This window comes from Chrysemys picta, chromosome 7 (genome assembly GCF_011386835.1).
Source record: "Chrysemys picta bellii isolate R12L10 chromosome 7, ASM1138683v2, whole genome shotgun sequence".
NCBI classification, from domain to species: domain Eukaryota; kingdom Metazoa; phylum Chordata; order Testudines; family Emydidae; genus Chrysemys; species Chrysemys picta.
The window spans coordinates 58,326,962-58,350,736 of NC_088797.1; the positions used below are offsets into that span (position 1 = coordinate 58,326,962).

The window sequence follows — 23,775 nt, forward strand, 5'->3', positions numbered from 1 at the left end:
CAGATTGTCTGCCTGATTCCCAGCCCTGTTACCTTAACCATAGAGCATCCAGGTGCAGGAACTAATGCAGCCAGAGCTTCATGCTTTAGAAAGTTAAATAGTTAATCTTGCAAGCCCCCTCTGGAAGGGACACTGCTGGAACAGCAGCTTTTAAATGATTGTGCCATGAAGTGCAGAATGAGGTTTCAGAACCCCTGAATCCTTTTTAAGAGTGGATTTTGTTAGCTGCTCACATTGTCTTTTCCCGTCATAGTGAGCTGTGTTATTTCCATCCCCCTCCCCCCCCCGCATAGACAAGGTTTTTCTAACCTGTGTCTACGGATTGTAGGTAGTGCACAGAACTGCAGCCTTCTTGTCTTCCTCAGGTGAACAAAGGGAATTTTTTTTTCTTAGGGTTGTAAGGGACCTCAGGAGGTCACCTAGTCCCTAAATGGCACCCTCAAGGATTGAACTCACAACCCTGGGTTTAGCAGGCCAATGCTCAAACCACTGAGCTATCCCTCCTCCAAAATGTACAAAATGCACAAATAGTAATTGCTTTAAAATTCTGGGGTGGGATTATGGCAAAACACTGAAGTCTTTGTGTTAAGTAACAGAGAGCTGACCTCTGAACACAGCTGGCTTTGTGTGTGCTCGGTAATAGCTGACCACAAGTGTGTCTGAAGACCTAATGGAGAAGGGAGCAGGGGTTTCTTTACGTGCTAACATAAAAGGCAGGTGCAGCCATGCACTGAGGCAGCCCATGTGTATAGTTGGTGTCTCTAAGACCAAGGGGCAGTGACTGAACGTCCAGAAGGTCCAAGGCTCTACTGGCTGAGTGAGAAGCTGTTAACCCACATGAAATCTCCAGTCGCTGCACAGAATGGGAAGGGAAATCGGAAGGCTGTCTTTTATCTTAAATCCTACGTAGCATGACACCTCAGATTCCAGCATGGCTTCTCCTCTCCCTGCTGGCTTCACACCACAAGATCCTTCACCCTAGGTCCCCTGATTAGCTCAAGCAAACCTGGGGGCACTTGCAAACTATTGCTGGGCACCTGGCTGTGAGGCCCAGACTTTGTGGGTGACTCTTCTCCCCCTAATCCCTGCCCCAGAGTCTCATTTCTGATGAGGTAAGGGGAATAGATAATCCATCTGGAGGATGTCCAAGGCTTCAGCTCGATCTGGTGACATGGATAGGACATTATTAGGTGTCATCTGTATACAAGGCAGATCTGTGTGCCAGGAGACAATGATGTGGTAATTGCCTGTCAGGCAAGCCCAAGAGCCTGCCTACATCCGGGAAGCTAATCTCTCTTCCCCCAGTCAGTGTCTGCAATTCCCTGTGATGTGCCACTAATCCCTTCGTCTACTTCACTGAGTAATGTCACATACTTGATATTTTATTTATACTTGTAGCTCATCCTCCTACAGAGTCAGGTATATGGGACAATGCATGAGGATAACCTACCTCTGGTGTTTCAGCCTCTTATTTTTGTCCATTTGGAGTCTGCAGTACAGCAGTGTCTAATATATAAGCTGCTGTATTTCATACCACTTGGGTATTGTCCTTTGACTCCTGGCAAGTTTCCAGCGTGGCTCTCAGCTGGGCAAAGTTTGGGATCCCTGTTATAGTTTTCACTCATCCTTGGCAAAATCAGCTTGGCCTTCTACTGGGAAAGGAAAAAAAGAACAGCCCATAAACGGAACACATACCCTACAGGCAGTTGGTGGGATTAGTGAGTTGTTAACTAATTCTGGCTAATGCCCCATAAAGAAGATCTGGTTTCTACCATGGGTCACTCACTAACCAAGTGTAACAGTGATCCCTTGGTATAAGATTTTCTCTGTCTGAAATAGATTGACAACTTATTGGCTAGATAGATCGATTTTACCCAGAAAAGCAGTAGCCTTCTTATGCAGTAGTTATCTCCGGTAGTTGACGCATGGTGAAAAGATTTGGCTACGCAATAGAAAACTCCCCAACTTCCTGTTACTGTGCTGGTCTAATAATTCTGCAGAGCATTGAAAAAAAAGGGGAACAGGAGACTGTCTCTTTGTTTTCTATGCAGAGAAGGAAAGGAATTTTGCATTCCCAATGCTGTCTACTCCACTCCGAAATCCATACATCAATGGCTTGGTTCATGCCTGATTGTATAAGTTGTAAATACCAGTCTGTTAAAATTATTGATTACTTGGATAAAAATGACAAGTTTCTGTACAAAGACATGCGCTCTAATGCTGAAATATTGGACATGTATAGCCAACTCCAGCTGAGCAGCCCAAAGTGTCTTCCAAACAGTAGCTAATCCTCAACGCCCTGTTAGCACCTTCACTGAACTCTCCACCACTCAATCTGTTGTTCACCTCTGTCTGTACAGCAATGGCCTTCCTTAGCTGCACACTTGAGGAACTTGGCAGAAACCCTGTGCAAAACGTACTGAGCAAGAGCGACTTTCAGTGGCTTATAACTTGGCCACAGTAAAACCAACCTTGACCAAAACATGCATTTCCACAGATGGGGCCTGTAATAGTTAAAGCACTTGCTTAACATTCTTAAAGTTCATCCCTGATCAGCAAAGCCCGGAAGAATGTGCTCACATGCTTCCCTAAATAGGAGTCTGTGGCAAGGTGCTCCACTCCCTGCTAGGATGGCGCCTCCTCCTGGTCACTCAGGGATATAGCATGCAAGGTCAACACCCTTCCCATGGTTGCACACCATTTCTCCACCTCTCTCTCTCTGGGTCAGAAGCCCCACTCTTGCTCCATGAGCTGCTGCTGCTGCATCTTTGTGACTTGGCTCTCCAGCCAGGTCACTCTACATGTTTTCCCCTTCCTTCAGCAATCCTGGGCAGTCTTCCCATTCACTGCCGCAGAGTGCCACTTCCTCAGTGGCTGGCAGGAGAACCTGGATCCACCCTTTACTCCAGGTTCCGGCTCAGGGACCCTCTAGTCAGCAGTCAAGGTCTGTTCCCTTTTAGACCTTACTGGCTTTTCCTGAGGCCTTTCCTTACCCCCTGGCACTGCCCCCATCCCCTGCAGGTTTGCTAGCAGCTAGAGGCTCCAACCACATTGGGGGTCCATTGTACTAACTGCTGTAAAGATTTGTAGTAAAGACAGTCTCTATCTATCCTAAACAGCTTATAGTCTTAATTTCCTCTCCAGCCATTTCAGCTGCAGAACATCACACAAAACTTGTTTGGTGGGAATAGCATATCTGCCTTCATGTTAAACAGCTGAACCTTTCTATACATTAGTCTCCTCCAGGCAGGAACAACACCTGGAAATTTCAGTCTGAAAGGTGAAAGTGTTGGGAAGTTATGGGCAAATAAAGACAGGGTTAGAATTTAGACGTAATTGTAGTGTCTCTACTGTTCCAGTGCTGGGTATTAGGCTGCATCCGTACTTAAAATGGAGGTTGTCATAGCTACGGTGCTTAGAGGTGTGAAAAATCCACACCCCGGAGTGCCATAGCTACGCCGACCTAACTTCCGTTGTGCTAGCTACTGTCGCTCGGGGAGGTGGTGTTCCTATAGTGATGGAAAAACCCCTTTCATTGCCACAGTCTGCATCTACACAATGTAGCTATGGTGCTAGAGTCCCCGTAGTGTAGACATGGTTTTAGACTGGATACAATGCAGTACATTCTCCTTTCAGACTAGGCATGGAACTCCACTAGTCTTACTGGGACTTAGCCCCACAATCATCTCTTGAGGCAAATACTTGTGCTTGGAATTGTCCAAATTGTCCATCCTAAAGTTGAGTGACTGGTCAGTGGGCCTGGGTGTTTCAGAAATCGCAGGTCCGCTAATCATATTGGGTTTGTGAACAGCTAATGGAAAACACGGTGTGGTTGAAGACATAGTTAACGGATTACTCTTCCCAATTGTTCTTCCAGATGTAGAGATGCTTCAGTCAAAACCCGAAGCCACAGTCGCTAAAGACCAGCTTTCTCTGAATATAAAAGACTCTATGATCCGCAAATTTTTAGAAGGTGAGAGCTGGGGGACGGGGATGGAGAGTGGAAGTGGTGGGGGGAGAAGGGGTTAGGGTTAATTAAAATAAATTCTGTTTGAGATTTTGTCCTGCTCTGTAAGGATAGAAGCAAATCTCCAGTGCTCAAGGTGAATGGCTCTGCCGCACTGGGTATTTTCCCCATCTGCTGAAAAGTGTTCAGTACAGCAGGGAAGGTGGTTTGCATATCTGCAGGGTCACAGCGGGGAGGGATAGCTCAGTGGTTTGAGCATTGGCCTGCTAAACCCAGGGTTGTGAGTTCAATCCTTGACAGAGCCATTTAGTGATTTTGGGGGAACCTGTCAGGGACAGTACTTGGTCCTGCTAGTGAAGGCAGGGGACTGGACTCAATGACCTTCAAGGTCCCTTCTAGTTCTATGAGATAGGTATCTCTCTCTCTCTATATATATATATATAACCAACTTGATTTGTGTTTTAACTCAGAGTAAGATCCAGTTCTGGTTCTATCCCCTCCCCCGTTATTAAGTGACATGAATATTCAGACAGGGAGGTTCTCCTGTATACACTCGCCTTTCTGTGGCCTTCTGCTCTCCATGTTAAGAGGACATCAGCCCCCCTAAAGGTGCCCGAGTGCAGATCTGCCTGGGAGAGGAGTTTAAGTTCTGACTAAGAGGTGGCTAGTTATTATCCTCAACTACCTGGTTGTGTAGATAGGGATGTGGCCTCTGCATTGACTTCAGTGGGAAAGGGTGGTGTCCAGAACCTCTCAGACCAGACCTCTGCTAGGTGCTTAATTGAGGTACCTGTCTTGAAAGCTTTTGGCCCATATGGTTTCTGCACGTACGATGCTCCAGAAGGGGTTCTACTCTGTGGAAATGGCATAATGGGGCTCCAGGTTTCATATCAAACATCCTCAGGTTTTCCTAACTAGCATCCCTGCGAACTCTGCCTGGGCCCTGAGAGCCAGTCTGGATTATATCCCTCTCTCACATCACCAGCAACTAAGGGTTTGTCTACGCTGACACTTAGTTTGTGGCAAGCAGGAGTGTGAATGCAGGGCTGGCTCCAGGCACCAGCCGAGCAAGCTGGTGCTTGGGGCGGCAGCTTGTAGGAGGCGGCATTCTGTCCAATCCTAGGGCTGCACGGCTGCTTTTTTGTTGTTGTTGTTGTTCCGCTCCGGCCGCCCTGTAGGGGCAGCGGTGTGGAGGACGGAGCGCCCTGCAGCAAGCCCGGCAGGGCAGCCCGTGTCCTTCCCTCCCCGCCAACCGGAGCGGTGCGGAGCCCTCCCAGCTGAAGCCCTGGCCGCCTCCCTTTTCTCTCTCCCCCCGCTCCCTCTCCCTCCCCACGCTAGCCGGGGCACATCTGCAGGGCAGGGAGTCCCCCTGCACCCTGGCTCTGGCCGCGCCGCAGGTTTTTTTTGCTTTGCTGTTCTGGCCACTGTGTTGTTTTTTTTTTTTTTGCTTGGGGCAGCCAGAAAGCCAGAGCCGGCCCTGTGTTAATGTACTCTGCACTAGCCTGCCACAGACCAGCTGTCCACATGGACACATTAACAAACTGTTAATGCACTTTTAATCTAGTCCCGTTTCAAAAAAGCCCAAGTTTCTGCAAGTCAAACTAGGCCTTTAGTGATGCTGTGCAAGCGCACTGTCTGTAGGTGCAATTCATAGAATTTAGTGAACAATCCTGTGGCTGCACAAGAAGGAATCTAATTCAGCTCCCTCTGCTAGGTGTGTTTCTGTTGGGTTAAGAGGTAACAGTCAAACATTTTCTTGTCACTGAAGTCAGCAGATTTGACTATACACACCTCCTGGGCCAGACAACCTAATGACAAAGTTGGCATTCGTAGACTAAGTTTCTTTGGGGAGAGGAGGAGGCAAATATTAACTTTCAGAACTGAGAACAGTCCTTCTCTTGAACCCCATTGTCTCCAGTGTGGGCAGCTGTATGTGTTCAAAGATCATGAGACTGAGAGATTTTTCTTTGCTTTCTGCTTTGTGGGCCTTTACTGTACGCTCAGGTCAGGTTTTCACGCTTTTCTCCAGAAATATGAGGGCTAGCAGCTGGCTTTTTATTTAAATGAAAGCAGAGGTTCTTGATTTCCCAACACCACATGCTGTGTCACTCATGCTAAAACCATGTTTTGGCAACACTGCTTCTAAAATGGCTTATCCTGCTTGTACCAAATGCTGAACATCCAAGATCTGCCCTTGGGTAAAACATTTCACATAATTTCGGGTGGATCGCTTGATGAAGTTAGTAAGGTGTTTGTTCAAATTCTGGCCTGTACAGGGAGGCTATCTTAAACCTTAATTATGGAAAGCTGGGGCATTTCTCCATACCACAGGAAGCTGGGGATGTGTAGGCAAAAAGACCTCTGTGGAAAATAGCGGCCTAGAAAGGAGAAATAAAACTGTGTGAGGTTGGATTCCTCTTACTCTTTGCTTGTGCAGGCCAGATAATTAACAGCCATGCAGCTATGAAGCCCTCTTTGAATTCCAGCCACTAAGTATCTTAATCACTCTTTGTTGCTAGTCTCCGGTTGATGGCAAGGGATCATTTTCATGAGACTGTGCTGCTGATCAGCTAGGAAGTATCAGGGGAGTTGCTTGGGTGAACCGGGTGCTGTTGCTTTCTGGAGAGCAACAGGTGTCTGAGGCCAGGGCTTATACCGGCATTTTTGCTGGTAGAATTTATACTTGTTTGGCAAGCGAAACAAGGTGTGCTAAGCTATACTGGCAAACGCTACTTTTTGCTGGTATAAGCTGGGTCTGCACTAGGTGGGTTTTGTCAGGAGAGCTATACCGGAAAACCTTATAAGCATAGAGTAGGCCTGAGTGTTGCTTTGGGAAAGCCTGCCGCAGACTGGTACCTGCCTGTGCTGCTCTGAGCCTTCGGGAGGGCACGTGGGCCTAGCGGAGGAACTGGCCATTAGGTCAAGTCAGGAGGATTAAATGAACGTGGCTTGGCCAGACCACAGTGGGCCCGTGGATTTCATGCCAGTGTGGAAGTGTGATTCTTACTGTATGGCTGCAGGGAAGAAAATCCAACTGGTAAACCTGATTTGCTGCCCTCGTGGATGCCCTGGCTAAATGCAAATGTCCCTCTGCTGCTGCCTGCCTGATTTCCGGCTCTGATCCCTGCCCCTCTGCATTCTCCGACTCAAGTCAGCCCTCAGCTCTGTGCCGCCACCCTCCCCGACATGCTCTGAGTCCCCAGCCCTTGCTGCCTCTGACTCTTCAGATTCCTGGTGGCTCCTCTTCTGCTTCCCCACATCACCAGCTCAGAAGCAGAACAAGACTGAACTGCCCCTGGTAACACTAATCCCCCAGCTGCTCTGCACATACCCCTGCCCTTGCCAGCCATGCAGAGTCAGCCCTGGGTCACCTGCCTCACTGAAGGGGGAGGGGTGACCCAGTGACTAGGGCCTGGGCCTGGGCCTCAGGAAACCCAGGTTCAGTTACATGCTGTGACCTTGTGTGAGTCATTTAAACCTCTCTGAGCCTCAGTTCCCCCTGGGGACAATGGCACTCCCCTACCTCACTGGGGTGCTGAGGATAAATAGGTTAAAGATAGTGAGGCGCTCAGGGTGGGCCACATGTGAGTACCAGAGTGGGTTTCTTCCACTGAGAGGATCCAAATGGTTTGGTGCAGCTCCCACGCCAAGACGTCAGCATTCCAGTTAGTGAATACGCAGACAGGAACACAGGAATTACTTCCTATCAGAAGAGACTCATAGTCCTCTTGGCCAGTATTCGGCCTGGCAGCGGCCAGTGGCTGCAGCAGAGAAAGGAATAATGCTCCTCAGATAACACAACTTTTGGTCAGTTTCAGCAGCTGGTAAATATACTAACCCCGCTAAGATGCTGGCCTTTGAAACCCAGTGCTGTGATAGTTTCACTAGCACCTGGGATCCAGTAGATGGCAGATGACTAATGTAAGCAACAAACACTGTTAACATCCCAAATTTATTACAGCCCTACAGCTTTTCACCACAGTCCTTCATGGTCCAGGAAGGACAGGCACTGTTGAAAATACCCACACCAAACAAGGTGGTATCTACTTCAGGCACTTAACCCACTACCAGACATTGGTGACCAGATAAAGAACTGTTCTAGGCACTTAAAAACCACTGAAAAAATTAGTGTGTCTATTTCCATTCAATTATGGCCAATGTCATCAGGCACAGTGTGCTGTGTGATTGATGAGAGCTACAGTGCAGATGTCAGCACAGCTTTGGGTGGCTTGGTGTCTCACTGACTTTAGTTGCTTTCTAGGCAGTAGCAAAGATGTGCCAGATTCAGAGGATGATCCCTACCAGCAGTGCGGTGAGGATGAACTTTACTACACTGTGGAGCAGGATGACTTCCCTCAGGAAATGGTCAACAGACCTCCAGTTCCTGTTCCGAGGCCTGACTCCAGCTCCCTTCATCAAGAGAAGGAGCTGTACATTTCCAAAGGTGAGTCCTGTACCAGAACCATCTGTGTTTCTGTGCCCAGCAGTACAGAGCAGAGCAGATACTGCATGGAGTACCTGTTGTAGAAGTGGGACAGCGATGGGCCCACCTCCCAGACCTTGATCAGAATCCTCGTCTGGCTTCCAAAATCCCCAGAGTTTAGATTATTCACCTCTAGGTTCTTGGTTCATTCTATAAGAGAGAGGCCTCCTATTGGGATCCAGATCTGGATTTCACCCTTCTTCCCTCTCCCAAAACACTGTGGTGTTTGCATCCTGAGGTCTTGGCTTGAGTGTAAGCAGTCGGACTGCAGGCTTCCAAAGCCAGGATCAGCTATGGTCTGCTCTGGACAGACCCAGTTTTGTTGGGAAGTGCCTAAAGTTACAAGGTAGACAACGGCATGGCTGTTGTGCTGATAGGCAAATTCAGGCACAGAGACTATGTAAAGGTGTCACTGAATCCGTAGAGCTGGAAATAGAGCCTGGGAGTCCTGACTCCAGTCCCTTTCTCTAACTACTAGATAACACTCCCTACCATGAAGATAATTTTATTTCATTTCCTCTGAAAAGGTAAGACGAAATGTAAATGGCTTTGTCTACATAAGAACCATTGGTCTGACCCAGTACGGCCATACTTATGTAGACAAAACCATCCATTATGGCTGAAATTTTCAAAGCTACCTAGGGGGCTTAGATGCACAATCTCCACTGAAATTAAAGTGAGTTGTGCAATTATCTTCTAGGCAGCTTTGGAACTCTCCATCATAATGTTTTGTATGAATACACACATTGTGATTCTTTAAAAAAAAATTATAACCAAATTCTGGAGCATCATCTAAAGGGGCATCCAGCAGCAGGCCTGACACTAAAACATCTCTGGAAAAGTGCATTCAGTCCTGTGTTAGGAATGGATTGCATGGTTGAATTCTGTCCACGGGAAGGGTGTTTCTACCATGCTGTCCCTTGTCTTATTTTCTCCCTTGACTTCAGTGGGTTTGCTCGATTTCCTGTGTGTAACCTTACCATTTCTGTCCTGTCTGTGATGTGGTGAGGTGTCTAAGGAATACCTGTTTTATAGTATTTGCAGGGAAAGCTCACGAAAGACCTGGGAATCTGTATGTCTCTGCAGGGAAGATTAAGAAAGGTAAGTCAGGTGTCTGTTTCAGAGAACTTTCCTATAATGCAAGAGGAAAACTGGCAAACTAATTTAATGTGAATGAAGTGTGTGTATGTGCCAGTGAGCTGACCAGCTCCACTAGCGCTCGCATGACTCCTCACCCATCGGTCTTTTGGCTCCCTACGACAGAGTGCCAGAGAGGATCCTAGCTTTGTGACTGCAAGGCTAGCTATTAGCTTTGTTTATGGATTGTCACTGGGAGGTGGTTTATTCACCCCTCTATGCTGGTAATAGGAGTGGGGCTGTATTTGTCGCCAATGAGGCATGCCAGTACCGGTATGATTGTTTGTTGGGCCATACATCCTTAGTTCATTTTGTTGCTTTTAGACTAACGTGCTCTAAGACATTCAGGGGAGTGCCTTAAGACAGGGTGTGGTTTCCCGGTAGTTAACAACCAGCTTTATCAGTTGCCACTCACTAGCTGACAGGAAGTGTCGGACTCAGGGGTCACTATCGCTGTTATAATCAGTGAAAATGAAGAAGTGTAAACAGAAAATAATCCAGCTTTTTCAGTGAAAAGTGAAGTTGGCCTGCCCAAAGTCAGGGAAGGATGCTCCATTTATAGAGCTGGTGTTTTCGTTTTCCTAGCAGCCAAACCCTGTATTCAGGGTTTGTCCCATTAGCTTTACAGTGTTCATTACATGATGCTGCTAGTGTTGTACCCAAACCTCAGGGATCTGACTCTGATAGGTACTGAGCCACCCACAATTTCCTGGATTTCAAAATCGGGGCCTTAATAGTCATACATGGCTCTGTCGTGGTGGCTTTTCATCAAGTGTTCTTTAGAATGCTTTACAAAGAAGGTCAGTATACTTATTCCCATTTTATATATGAGGAAACCGAGGCAGAGAGGAAGTATCTTGTCCAGGTCACCTTAGTAGGCCAGTGGCAGAGCTGAGACTAAAACTCAGGCCTGAGTCTCAATCCAGTGGTGGATCCAGTAAACCACAGTATTGGAGATCTTCAGGCTGGCAGTGGCAGGTCTTTGCTCTTAGTGGTTGAGAAGCGGCTTATTCTAGTTACCTAGGTCACTGGGCTGGGTGTCAGGAGATTTGACTCTGCCACTGACCTGCTGGGAGACCTTGGGCAAGTCACTGCCCTGCTTTGTGCCTCACTTTCCCCTCATATCCTGTATGCCATCTATTTAAACTCCCAGCTGCTAAGGACAAGGACAGTCTCTACTATGTGTTTGTAAACAAGGGCTCTTGATTTTGGCCAGGGCCTCTAGATTTTATGGGAATACCCACTAAATAGCTGCATGTCACAGAAAGCACCTGGGACAGGAGACCTAGGTTGTTGGAACCAGACACTGGCATGTCCTGATTTGTCTGTTAAGAATCTCTGCTCTACCCCTGCAGTAACATAATGGTGTGGGGCAGCTAATCTCTGTGTCCCTGAGTATAAAAAACAACCCCAAGCTCAGTACGTGTTTAACTTTCTCTTTTCAGAGCCTGCAGTCAGGCTTGTCAGGGACCAGTCACAATCAAGCATATACGACCCATTCGCTGGGATGAAAACGCCAGGTCAGCGGCAGTTAATTACGCTACAGGAACAAGTCAAGATGGGGATACTCAATGTTGATGAAGCCGTGCTCCATTTTAAGGAGTGGCAACTGAACCAGAAGAAGAGATCGGAATCATTCCGGTTCCAACAGGTACAGGCGTCTACCACGGTTAAAAACACCTTCTTAGCTAGTTCAGGGGTGGTGAATTCCATTCTCTGCTTACAGAATAGGTACAATGCAGCCAGCATTACTAGTGTCTCTGAAATTGCCCCACCAGCAGGTCTCACCTCTGAGCTGGATTGGCTGTCCCTGTGGGGGTCCCCAGTCCTGCTCAGTCACTGGCCTCCCTTCTGAATTGGCCTAACGAGGGACCAGTGACTGTGGGGGTGACTTTTGTAATGTGGATCCCTGCTTACCAGGAATTGGACTGAGCCCCACCCAACTAAGATCAGGCCACCCCACACCCATCAGAAAGTTATGACTTTGTGCCTAATCCCTGGGGGGAGAGGGGGTAAGGGCTGAACCTCCCCTGGCTCTTTGCAAGCCAGAATAAGAGAAGGCTTCCCCCACCTACGGTCTCCAGAGACTTCCTACTGATGACTCTCAGGGTGTTCAGGAGAACCTGCTTTTGGAAAAAGCACCTAACTTGTGACTAGTCCATGAGAGATTCATAGGGTTACTGTCACTCAGCAGTTTGTAGTGGGGGTCTGGAAATGAGCATCCAAGTCTTAATTTTTCATATTCCAGCCATAGCGGCATTCCCACCTTAAATGTGACGCCAGCTCCTAGCATAGCCTCTCGTTCGCACTGCAACAGAGCCAGCCTTGGCGTCTGCGAGAGTGCTGTGGGGGGGGCTGATGGAAATTGAGACTCCTGTAGGTGCTGGCAGGACAAAAGCAAGCCACTTCCTCCACCTCATTCTCGCCCAGAGGTGGTCTTCTTTATCCAGAGGGCCTCATGAGAACCCCTCACTTCTCCCTAGATTAAAGGCCTGCTGGGGGCAGGTTCTGTGCCTGCAGCCATCGTTCCAGCAGATGTTTGCTGGGATGTTCTTTGGAGACAAGAACAGCTCTTAAGAGTCAAGTCTGCCTCCTTCCACCCTGTTATCCTCTCTCCCCGGGGTGGAGCACAGTTGCTGCTCTGGTTTTAAACTCGACTCAGTTGCCTAGTGGGTGCAACTGCTGTGTCTCCACTTGTATAGGGTTGCCTCCTTTTTAAGGCTGTGTCATCTGAAACTGTCCTCTCTCCACACTGCAACACTCGCATCCCCATAAGACAGCATCGTCACCAGGCACTGTCATGCTGTGGGGATGTCTCCTTAGCCCCACCTGTATTTCTGGACTGCAGTTCCCCCCTTGTTTCAGCAGGGAGGTTTTGAATTCCACCAGGACCGAGCCTCAGAAATTGGGATATGTGGCAGCCCGCTCCCCTCCTGCACTCACCATCTCCTGCTTGCCCCATGGAAATGGCTGGTGGTGACGTCAGGTGGGCAGTGAGCAGCAGCACAAATCCTCTTTCTGTGCTAGTGTCCATAAAAGGGGGAATAGAAACACAGGAAACCGGGGTATATAAGATCAGCAGAATCCTCTCCAGACAGAATGTTCTCTAGATCTTTTCCATAAGATACTGGTGGATCTCTGAGCCTGATTCGGAACATATGCCACGAGCAGCTTCAAATCGCTTGGTTCCTGAAAAGCCATGCGCACACTATGTGGACTTCTCCCGGGAATAGATTAAAACCCAGTCGCACAGATTGAACTCCAGACAGATTTTGTTGCCAGTGATGCAGCTTGGAGACAGATTTAGCCTAAGTACATTCTTGATGCCATCATAAAACTGCATGTGTTCATTTATCCCAAGCACTGAAAAGAATGTATTGTGACGTTCTAGGAAAATCTGAAACGGCTACGAGACAGCATCACCCGGAGGCAAATTGAGAAGCAAAAAACGGGAAAACGTTCAGGTAACAAACTTACTCAAACTCTCTCTCCAGTAACGAAGCTACTAATGGGGTCACTTGCAGAGTGTCTGCCAATCCCGCACTCATCTGCGTGGGCTTTGTATGCTGGAACTTGTCTGCATGTATTTTATTAACTCTGTGTAATATATTAATATACTCATCTGTGTGTAATATATACACATAAAATACACATCTGTATGATATATCAGCAGTTAAAACGTGGGCAAACTACTTAACTGCCTGTGCCTCAGTTTCCCTGTCTGTAAATGAGGATGCTACCCATCTCCAGGGATGAGTCTTAAGCCATGAATGGAAGCCCCTGGAGATCCTGTACTGGATCAAAGGCTGTACTGAAGGGCCAAGCACCTGGTCCTGTAACTGTTTCCTGATACAAGAGATCTTGGGGGCAGGAGAGATCATACTATGCACTGGTGGAACTAGCTGCGCTGGAAGCTACAAGCCTTCTAAAGATTGAGCGTTCAGAGCCCATTCCTTCCCCTTCATGTAGGCCCCTTACTCCTGTGGATGAGGAGCTCTGTGCTGGTCTGCCCAAGGTTCTGGACAGTTAGGCTGGTGTGGAAGGATCTGCAGGGTCCCTGAAAGAGCTCTGCCTGGCTGCTGACACTGCCTGCCCCCATAGACCTTCTGGAGAAATGCTGCCCCTACAAGAGGCTGCTACAGTCACATGCCTGGAGCTGCCAGGGGAGTGTGGGGAAGAGTGGGGATGGGGCAGCAAAGTGCCCCTGGGCTGAAGACTCTGTTCCAGAGCTGGTAGCCCTCTGTTGCCCCTTCCAAGATGTCTGCAGCTGACTCGGATGGCTGCAGAGACCCGCCCCAGCTCAGTGGGGCTGGGGAAGGCTTTGCGCTCTTGGGGCCTTGCTCATGTCTTACTAAGAAGTGGGACTGCTGCTGGTGAGGTGTAAGAGGGGGATCTCTTCTCCCACAGCTTCAGTTAGGTGGTGCCTAAACCCCCTAGCCTCCAGGCTAGTGCAGTACATTGACCACCTCCTCCTTAGACTCAGGCTGTCCTAGTGCTCAGCAACCTCCCACCCTGCAGGCTTCCTCATTCTGAGGTTGGGCCACACAGCTCCTTGGCAGCATGGTTCCCCCTTGGCTTGAGTGAGGGAAAGGTTTGGGTCAGCGCCTGGGCTGCCCTGTGTGATCTTACTGGATCTGGACTCTTGGATCTTCTGTCTGTTCCATTTTGGAGACCAGGAAGGCCAACTATGGTAAAAAGTTGATTCTGACAGGTTGTCTGACAGGCAGGAGTGGAGCTGAAGTAGTAGACGCATGTACACGGCCCATAGCCTCTAGCCTCCCCACCCCTTACCGTTCCTGTTGTGCTTCTCGTGGGCTAAGAGCTTTACAAGTGCTGACTCCTTCATCTCCTCAGCTCTTCCTGTCTGCAGCAACGACATCACGTCCCTGAGCAGAGCGATTTACTGACTCGCCCAGGGGCACCCAGCAAGTTAGTGGCAGTCGGGAATAGGGCATGAGAACCTTAACATCAACCCTTCGGCTGCTCTACCTACTGCCACAGCTGGGCAAGAGAACTGGAGGAGCCAAGTGTTAACTGAGTCATTCCAATGGGTGCATTTCTTTTGTTCATAGAGAATAGTAACGCTAAATGTTGCTCCAGCCCAGAGGTGGTTGTGTCTGCTAATCATCAATGGGGATGCTCCTGTGGATAAGTGTCCTCTGTTTGCACTAAACCAGATTAATATGACTCAGTCCTGTGACCTTCCCTTTGCAAGCAGTAACAGTGTGGTCGATCCGCCCAGTCCATCTGAATGTTGATGGAAATTGAGCAATGGAAGCAAAGCCCCTGTGGGAATCAGTGCTTGAGTAATTCATGTTTAATCCTCTGTTTCACGTATAAGTAGCCTGTAGTACCTGAGATAGGCTGCCACTGACTTGTTCATGGCTATTTTCCTTTCTAGACTTGGAAATCACGGTGCCTATACGACCGTCTCACAATGCTCCCGGGAAACTGGAGTGTGGCATTTATGAATTTGGCCCCAGGAAAACTGTTTTCCCACCAAGAAAGGAGATAAAGCGAGGAGAGTGGAAAACAGAAAGCACCTCTAGCACTGCAAGTAAGCAAGCCATGCATCTCAGGCATCCCATACAGGAAAGCTGGCCTGAAATCATCTCCTCTGCCTGCCTTTGGAATCAGCAGGAGCAAAGTTAGCCCTCAGAACTCTCAAAGGCAAACACTGCAGCATTAGCCCCGGAATGCGTCAGTCTGATCCTACTCCCATTGAAGTCAAAAACACACCTCCCAGTGACTTCAGTAGCAGCTGCTTTAAATAGGAAGGAAATTGGCCCCTGGCTACAATTCCCAATTTCTCAGCATGCAGTGCACCAACTTGATTTGCAGAGCCTAGGAACACTGCATGCAGGGAACTGAACACCCAGGAGTCTCTATGGGCGATTCCCTTTGCTATTATAGATAAGGGTTCACGCTTTCAGAAGTGATAGCCAATGGAACTTGGGCTCCTCAGTGACTCAGACATGCTTGAATATATTATTGAAGTTTGCTTGTAATCTGCTCCATTTCATGCAAATGATGCATGTAGCTCCTGATTTTCACTGCAGGCTGAGTAACTCTGATAGAAATCAGCAGGGGTTATTCGCTGCCTGGGAAGGCAGAATTGGGCCCCAGCAGGTTGCCACTGTCGCCTTGGCTGGGTATGTTTGGCACATCTCTGGGGTAGAGGCCAACTGTGGTGGACTGGCCAATGACTCGTGTATAGATCATTATACGAGATGGGAGTTAGGCAGGGTACCAATTTTATAGGGGTTCCTCCAACCTAGCTACCACCTACCCCAGCACAATCTGGCTGTGGTCCTGGTTCCTCGAAGAGTGGGCTGGCTCTCCCAGAACTGTGTTGGGAGGGAGGGTGGGGATCTCTGAAGGTGCCATCCATTCATACCAGCTGGGCCTGGGCAGCTCTCCAAAAGCTGGAAGTTCCTCCTGTGGCAAATGGACTAGCCCTGGCTCCAGTGCCATTATGTTTAAATGTGGGGGCTCTGGGGACCTCTAAACACCCCATTTGGTTTAAAGAAGATTCTTGAGCTTTCTAATCTTGTAGCGTATTATGCCAATACTGCATAGACATCTAGATACTGCTACGTCAGTGTAACTAATGGAACTGCCATGGGAGTGTCAATTTAAATACGCATGAAAATAAGGTGTGTATCCAATGTGAAAATAAGCCAGTGTCAGAGTCACAAACTTTCAATGAAATATGGTGTTGAAAACCCCAGTGCAGGGCTTTGCGTGAGAAACTTGCTAAGAACAAAGTGAGGTAAATGAGCCCGATTTTGCTGCCCAAGCTGAGTGAAATGCAAATGATTGCGAGTGGAGGGCTGAAGGAAGCATTAAAATGTAAGTGAGTTTATTAAAATGAGTGTTAAGTAATAGGCATTAAGAGGTAAATAGGAGCTCAGAATGACTTCTGTGTTGCTAATATCTCTAGAAATTGACAAGATTTAATGACGCACTTGTCTCTTGTCTTCTAACTAGGTAGTGCCAGTAACCGATCGAGTACTCGAAGTACATTGAGTGTCAGTAGTGGGATGGAAGGTGACAACGAGGTAAGCCTTCATCTTTATCCTATGCTGTCTGTTTGCTTCATGACAAACCTGGGTCTGGTTTTTGCATTAGTTTTTAAATGGCTTCTTAAATATTTCCCTTGAAAATGCATGAATGGCAAAAAAGCCAAATGCTTTAAATCAAACAAAACCCACTTCTGCTGTGAAATATACGAGAAACAAATGACTTTAAAATGTGGTTGCTAAAGATCCTCCTCACAACTCTATGTATGTAACCCTGTAGCCCAATTCTTCCCCTTCTGTCTTGCCCTCATGTCTATAGTCTATTTGCAATCTCTCTGAGGCAGGAGCCTTTCCTAATGATCCACAAGGCCCCTAGCACACCTCCTGGGCAGGATATTATTCATAGTTCATCTAACTGTATTCTTGGTCATATTGTAAGTGGATCTTCATACACTGACTTATCCAGCCAAGAGGTTATGCTCCCATAATGACACTGAAGGAAATATGCTTATTTGAGGGAGAGCCTTTCGAGGATCTGAGATACTAGTGTATTATGGATGTTTTGGCAAAACTTCACTCCCCCTTCTGTCTTTCCTTTTTGTAGGATAATGAAATCCTGGAAGCTACCAGAAGCCGCAGCCCAATACCCCAGCAAGTGGAGAGGTTTCCCCTCACGCTACCTGAAAGGCCTCCGAGAATACCTCCCCGAGGTGCAAGCAGGTAAAGCATGTAATTTGAGCTTGAACACAAGTGTCTGAGGGGTTGGTGTTTGTAGCACAATGCAAACAGCTAGAAGGCTGCAGATGTAATGCATCCCTTTCACCAGAATGACAAGGCTGTTAACAAAATAAACAAATCTTGTGTAAATTCTGGAATCCATTTTACATTCACATAGTACTTAGTGGAATTAATTTTCCTGGTTAGTAATCTGACTGGCAATCCTATTAGTACGGTTTACATGCTAAAAGGTACTGTGTTACTGGAACATGGTGTTTGCCATGCTGAATTAGATTGATCCATCTAATTCAGTATCATGCCTTTGGCAGAGGTTCAATACATGATCCTTTGGAGAAGAACCCCTCACAATACACCCACAGGCAATGCTGTATATGGGGGGAACTCCCTCCCACTGGGCAATCTGTTTTTACACTCGGAAGTAGATTTGTTTACCTTTAGGACTTTTCTCAGCCCCAAAGCTGCACTAGCTTAACTAAAGGTGTGTTTTAACATTGCTGCAAACTCAGTTAAAACAAAATCCCTTTAATTAAACCAGTGCCACACTGTGTAATCCAGGCTTTAGAATCCTAGCTTGTATAACTACAGAGGTTAATAAACTTCTCCAGCTGTTACAATAAGTCCAGATACAGTTGTCAGCCATGTCCAGAAGTAGTGAATTCCATGTTTCCTTGGCTCTTGCAACTGTATAACTAAACCCCCTAAAGCAGGTGTGAATCAGCTTTTGAAGCTTGCAGCTACCGGCCATATCCCTCCCCTTTCTCTCATTCTCAGAGCCTCAGAAGAAAGATTCTGCAAGTTCAGAGTGTTAGTATAACACAGAATTCTACAAACATTAAATCTTCCAACAGCCCTATGAGGCAGGCAGCTACTATACTGTTGTAGCCATTTATAGATGAAAGAACCAAGACAGAGAGGTTAAAGTGATTTGTCCAGCATTACACAGGACTCTTGGGTTCTATTCCCATCTCCGTTGATGAAATACTGATTGCCAGTTCCTGCTCACCTTCTTATGTAAACTTAAATGCATAAGACTCTGCCCTTCTTATGCAAACTTAAATATCAAGAACATTTCATTCTTACACTAAATAGAATGTTGTTACAAACCCGTTCTCTGTTTCTAATATGCTTCTGTGTCTTGTTGCAGGCCTGTAAGCAGCGAAAACTTTTTTCCTCCACCTGTGCCCCCACGAGGTCGCTGAATCCTGAGATCATTGGAATATGGGATATTCTAGTGTGTATGTGTACAGATATATATATATATATACACAGACATTTTAAAGGATCTTTTTTACTATTTATAGATGGAAGCCAGATGATTTCCCCCTCCCTGCCCCCCCAGCTCTGGTGCATTTTGTAGTAACATTTCACTGAGAAATCTCCCAGCCTTTTGTGACTTTTGTTTTCTTGGAGTGTCTTGGGACTTCTAGATTTTAAGGAAAAACTATCCAAGGTGGCAAAGAGAATTTGGATGAGTCTTCTGACTGTCTTACACCTCATATGGGGTTACGCCTCCCACCAAGAACATGCTGTCCTCATTGGAACCCTACACTCAGAGAGTTGTAAAAACAACTAAAGAGAGTCACTGGAAAATGTAAAAAATATATATATATTTTTTAAAAGCTCCTTTCAGAGTCTGTCTTCAAAGAATGCTCATCATGAGCTGCATCGGAAAAGTGGATCTCAGTAGTTTGGTGGTGTAACATTTGGACACTGGCTCGTTCCCACCAAATCTCCTGTAACGGATCTTCCTTTAATAGTTATTGGACATGATGGTTTTGCAAAAAGGGCTTTGTGAAGACTTCCATATTCAAGCAAAAGTCGTTTTTATACAGCCCTTTTCTCTGCCCACCCCATTGTCTTTGGATGGGGAAAGACACTAGCGAGGTGCTATATACACTGCATTGGATGCAAGACTCCCTAACAGCTGGTGAGGGAATTGCTCTGTCACATGAAACAGCTCTATATAGATGCTTTCTAGGGGTCTTGTTACTTTAAATCCAAATAGCTGACCTCTTGTATTAGGGGAAGAAATTTTTAGCAGTCCTTTGACCTTCCCCCTTCCCTGTACACATTTGAGTATCATATCTGTGTTAAGGCTGTTTATGCTTTGTAATAGCGTGTGTTGATAAGGTGTATGTATTTTGTGGCTCAAATATGGATTTAATTGTTGCTTACTTCACTGGGCACAGACATCCCGTTCAGTGGTTGGGTTTTGTTTGCCCTAAGCATCCTGTTTAGCAAAACTGCACCTACAGCAGCCGTGTCCAACCAAATCCACCTGAGGGCTGTGTGTTTTCAAAAAGGTCAAAGGGCTTCTTAGTTCTGCTCCCCCTTGTGCCACTCAGATGGCACAAGGAGCAAAAACCATTGCTAAGTCCTCATCACAGAGAGTTGGGGTAGCTGGCTTTCAGGCCTGGGGTGAGGAGAACATGGAGCTCCAGCAATCCCTGGCTGACATGGCTCACAGGGAACCTTTGATGGCTGGCACAAGTTAGAGGCTATTCTGCCCCTGCCCAGGGTAGAGAATTGGGTAACAATAACTTGTTGGTTCTCAGCTTCTCTTTTCCCTTCCCTCCCTGTGGTAGCTGTGTGGGAGAGAGGAGCCATCCCTTTTTAGCTGAACCCAGCCCTCTAGGCTCAGAGAGAGCTCAGGTAAGCAGGCAACAGAGCAACCAGAGTTGCAGCTCCCCATCCCTTGCAATACAGCAAGTGGCCAGTGGAGGGAGTTGCTGAAGAAGTAATCCACGGGGTGTCCCCTACTGTTGCTTTGTAGAGATGTGGGTCATTCAAACAGTTCAGGGTGGCACTTGTGAAATGCATCTTCAGTTCACAATCAAGTGCAAACTCTCTTTTCAGTGCAGCTCTATGTGGCTCAGAAGCTCGTCCCTTCCACCATCAGAAGCTGCTCCAATAAACAATATTACCTCACCCTCCTCATCTCTCTCATATCCTGCGACCCACAAGGCTACAATGACACTGCAAGCAAGCACCATGGATGCTCCTTTAAAAGTACATGAGTGTTCTCCTCCACTAACCAGGTGTTACTCAGAACACTACAGGCTCTGAATGCTGGCTTGCTGTAGCTTGCTGGTGACTCGCTTTAGTCGGGGGGAAGGGTTGAGATCCAGAGAGCAGGAGTTGGGTTTGTGTCCCTTTCCCTAGCGGGCGCAGTCCCCAGCACTTTTCCATTGAACTGAAAAAAGTTTCTTCACCTAATCGAGGAGAAAATGAAACTGCAAATGAAAGGAATGAGTTAAAGGAAATAAAACTGAAGAGGAGAGTTAATTCAGGGGCCAAATCCTGTTCAGTGCTCACTTCTGTTTTACTTTGCACTCATCTTGGTGGGTTCTGCCCTTCGGTTTAGCCCTGTGCAACCAGCAGCTCATGGGCCCCTTTGCCTCTGTAGCTCTCTCGTGCTCTGCCCCTAAGGTCAGTTCTGTGCTGCAGCATTGCAGGAATTAACTGCTTTCCTATCTCCCAGGGTATAAGAACTGAGGAATGTGGGTATCTGGGGCAGAAGGAAAAGAGCAAAGCATGAAGATGCCCCTCTCCCAATTTCAGAACATTTCCTTTCCAGATAAACCCGTAGCCAGTGTATGTTAAACTTGCAGTGGTTCTCAAAATGTGGGTCGGAACCCCAAAATGGGTTGCAACCCCCTTTTAATGGAGTCGCCAGAGTTGGCTTAGACTTGCTGGGGTCTGGGGCTGAAGCCCTAGACCCGCCACCTGGGCCCGAAGCCCGAGGGCTTCAGCCCTGGGTGGTGGGGCTCAGGTTACAGGCCCCCTGCCTGCTCCTGAAGCCCTTGGGTGGCTTGGGTAGGGTCAGGCTTCAGTCCCCCTGTCCGCCGGGGTCATGTAGTAATTTTTGTTGTCAGAAGGGGGTCGGGGTGCAATGAAGTTTGAGAACCCCTGTGTTAAAGCAGGCATGCAGGCGGGGGGCAAGGGGGAGTGACTGCCTGCACTCTGTCCATTCAACCCTGGGTAACTCTGACTCTGCACCACTAGAGGAGACTGTCACACATAGGGTGACCAGATGTCCCGATTTTATAGGGACAGTCCCGATTTTGGAGTCTTTTTCTTATATAAGCTCCTATTACCCCCCCAAACCCGTCCCGATTTTTCACACTTGCTGTCTGGTCACCCTAGTCACACAGGTTTCCTCTAATGTGAGTTTGGTCAGAGGGACATGTTCTGGTGGCATATCTGTGGTGGAATTTCACTGGATTGATTAAGACTTTATGGTTGGGCTCAGCAGTGAGCTGCGCCTCCCTTGTTTCAGCTGCTTAACTGGCATCTAAAAACAACCATCACATCTCTGCCCAGCCAGCCTCCCTCTTTTGCTGCTCAGAACTTCCCTCATGCCAAACTGTCCATTTAAACAAGTGTCCGTTGCGTTCTTCTGTACTTTCCAAAGCCTATTGTGCACTATGCTGCTTTGAGAGAGACCACAGCTGGGAAGTGGCATCAAGGTTCATTACAAACATGGTCTGTTCAGGCCCCACTTACACTCTGAGGAAACACATGTCACCCTACAGTCTAGTGCAGGTGTGCCGCTATGTCGCTAGAGCCAAATGCAGCCCCTGGTGATATTCTCTCTGTAACTCTGCCCTTGGGAGGACAAAGCAGATCAGCTGCAGGTCTGTATGCCTGGCAGTCTAGAACAAGGAACTGTTTTTAGTATATCAAGAAAAGCAGAGCAGAAGGTATCATGGCTTCGTATGCTTGATTCATGTCAACAGGGGAATTGGGCATGGCTTTCAAACCCCGGGCAAGCTGGGGTGTCTTAAAACCTGAGCACACCTTATTGGATGCAAGATTTGGCCCTCAGTTCGCCCTGACTAGTTTGCAGCTGGTCATTAAAAACTATTTAGGGCTCAGTGCTTTAACAGTCTTCTTTCATCTTTAGGCTCTTGTGTTGGATGAACGTATAATGCATATTGTCTCTGCCTAAGCAACAAAGTGTGCTGAAATAGTAGGAAAAGAGAAAAGAGAGGAAGAAGAAACGCTTTGTAATTAAGTTTGTAATTGAAGCATTAAAAAAAAGTTCCTGTTTTAAGATGAAAACCCAGGGAGACCACTGGTAATGGTCTTTCACCTCCAAAACACTGATTCAAGTGAGGCTGGGTCAGCAGTGACCATGTGATGGCTGGTCAGTGAAATGTGTTTGCTCTCAGTCCAGTGTGCATACAAAACCCACCAGAGCAGATGAGACTACCTTGCCCTGTTATTCAGTTCTAAGTCTGTCTGCCAACAAACTGTGGAGACTGAACTCTCCGCTCGTTCTCAAGAGGCAGGCAGTCCAAATCTGGACTGGGATGCACTGACTGAGTGATGTGGGGGATCTTGAGTTTCTTCAGCCCAAACTGTATCTTTCTCCAACACCCTGTTTTGAAAAAGTAAACATAAAGCTGTTTGGACAGAAATGTTTGTCAAAAACCGCTCAACGGGCCCAATCCTGATTCTACTGATGTCAGTGGAAGATTTAGCCAGGGACTTCAGTGGATGCAGGCTCATCCCCCATGAGCTCTGCCCATCTTATGAAAGTTTGAAGCAAAACATAGTTTGCTACAATTCTGAAGAGAACATAAAATCAATGCCTAAGGCTGCAATGAGAAAAGATCAGACTGTGGCTTTTGCCAGTCGCACAAAAATGGGGGAAGTAACTGTAATCAGCCCTAATCAATCCATATAACATAAAGTATGAAGGACCTTTCATGTTCAGTTGACTTTTTCTAAGATCTGAATGTGTGTATTTATTTATTTTTTGGCATTGTGCAATATTTGGTGACAAGTGGATGATCTATGCTGTTTGCCTTTTGGGAAAGGTATGTTATCGCTAGCTTATGAAAATTGCTTTTATATGCCTTCTGTTTATTATTTGATCAACTGATGCTTAATGCTGTGTTTTTTACTTCTAACTGTAACTTGTTTGGGATATTTTTAAAAATATGTCTAAATTTTGCAGAATAAACTTCCAATTACTGACAATATAAACTTACCAGTCTCTTCAGTTTGAGTACAACCTTAACTCAGTCTTCATAACTGCATGCATACCACACAGGCATAATTTTGGCACTCAAATTGTGCACGTACACCAGGATGTTTGCATACTTCACATGTAGATTGGGATGTTTGTGCACCTACTACATGTTTGCACAACATACTCTTGATGATTCGGTCAAAATTTTTTACATTCTTCTGCAGCAGAAAATTAGCTCAATGGCAAATTTTACTCAAATAATTTAAATGTACAAAAATCATTTTACTGATTAAAATTGAGGTTATTTTTTTATAAATGTGCTTCAGTCAAGTCACATTTTACTGCCATATTTTATGTGCAACGAACATACTTTTTCTGGATTTCCATTATCTTGGAATGTAATTTTGCTGAGTCAGGCTCACCTCCTGATTCTCTCATACTTAATCGG

General features: G+C 46.9%; 1 protein-coding gene across 7 annotated transcripts in view; it reads left to right on the top strand.

The window, feature by feature from the left end:
* Positions 1-23,341, top strand: part of PIK3AP1 (phosphoinositide-3-kinase adaptor protein 1) — a 79,238-nt gene extending 55,897 nt beyond the window's left edge. For 6 of the 7 annotated variants that reach the window (XM_024112563.3, XM_005312075.4, XM_065551580.1 and 3 more), the window contains 9 exons: positions 3,878-3,973; positions 8,229-8,411; positions 9,486-9,551; positions 11,033-11,238; positions 12,979-13,051; positions 14,989-15,144; positions 16,578-16,648; positions 17,214-17,329; positions 18,492-23,341. In XM_024112563.3, the coding sequence (XP_023968331.1) occupies positions 3,878-3,973; positions 8,229-8,411; positions 9,486-9,551; positions 11,033-11,238; positions 12,979-13,051; positions 14,989-15,144; positions 16,578-16,648; positions 17,214-17,329; positions 18,492-18,546 (1,022 nt within the window). In that variant the 3' untranslated portion in view covers positions 18,547-23,341. The remainder of the gene's footprint in view (positions 1-3,877; positions 3,974-8,228; positions 8,412-9,485; positions 9,552-11,032; positions 11,239-12,978; positions 13,052-14,988; positions 15,145-16,577; positions 16,649-17,213; positions 17,330-18,491) is intronic. The other variant, XM_042850196.2, reaches the window with a different exon arrangement.
* The last annotated feature ends 434 nt before the right edge of the window (positions 23,342-23,775 follow it).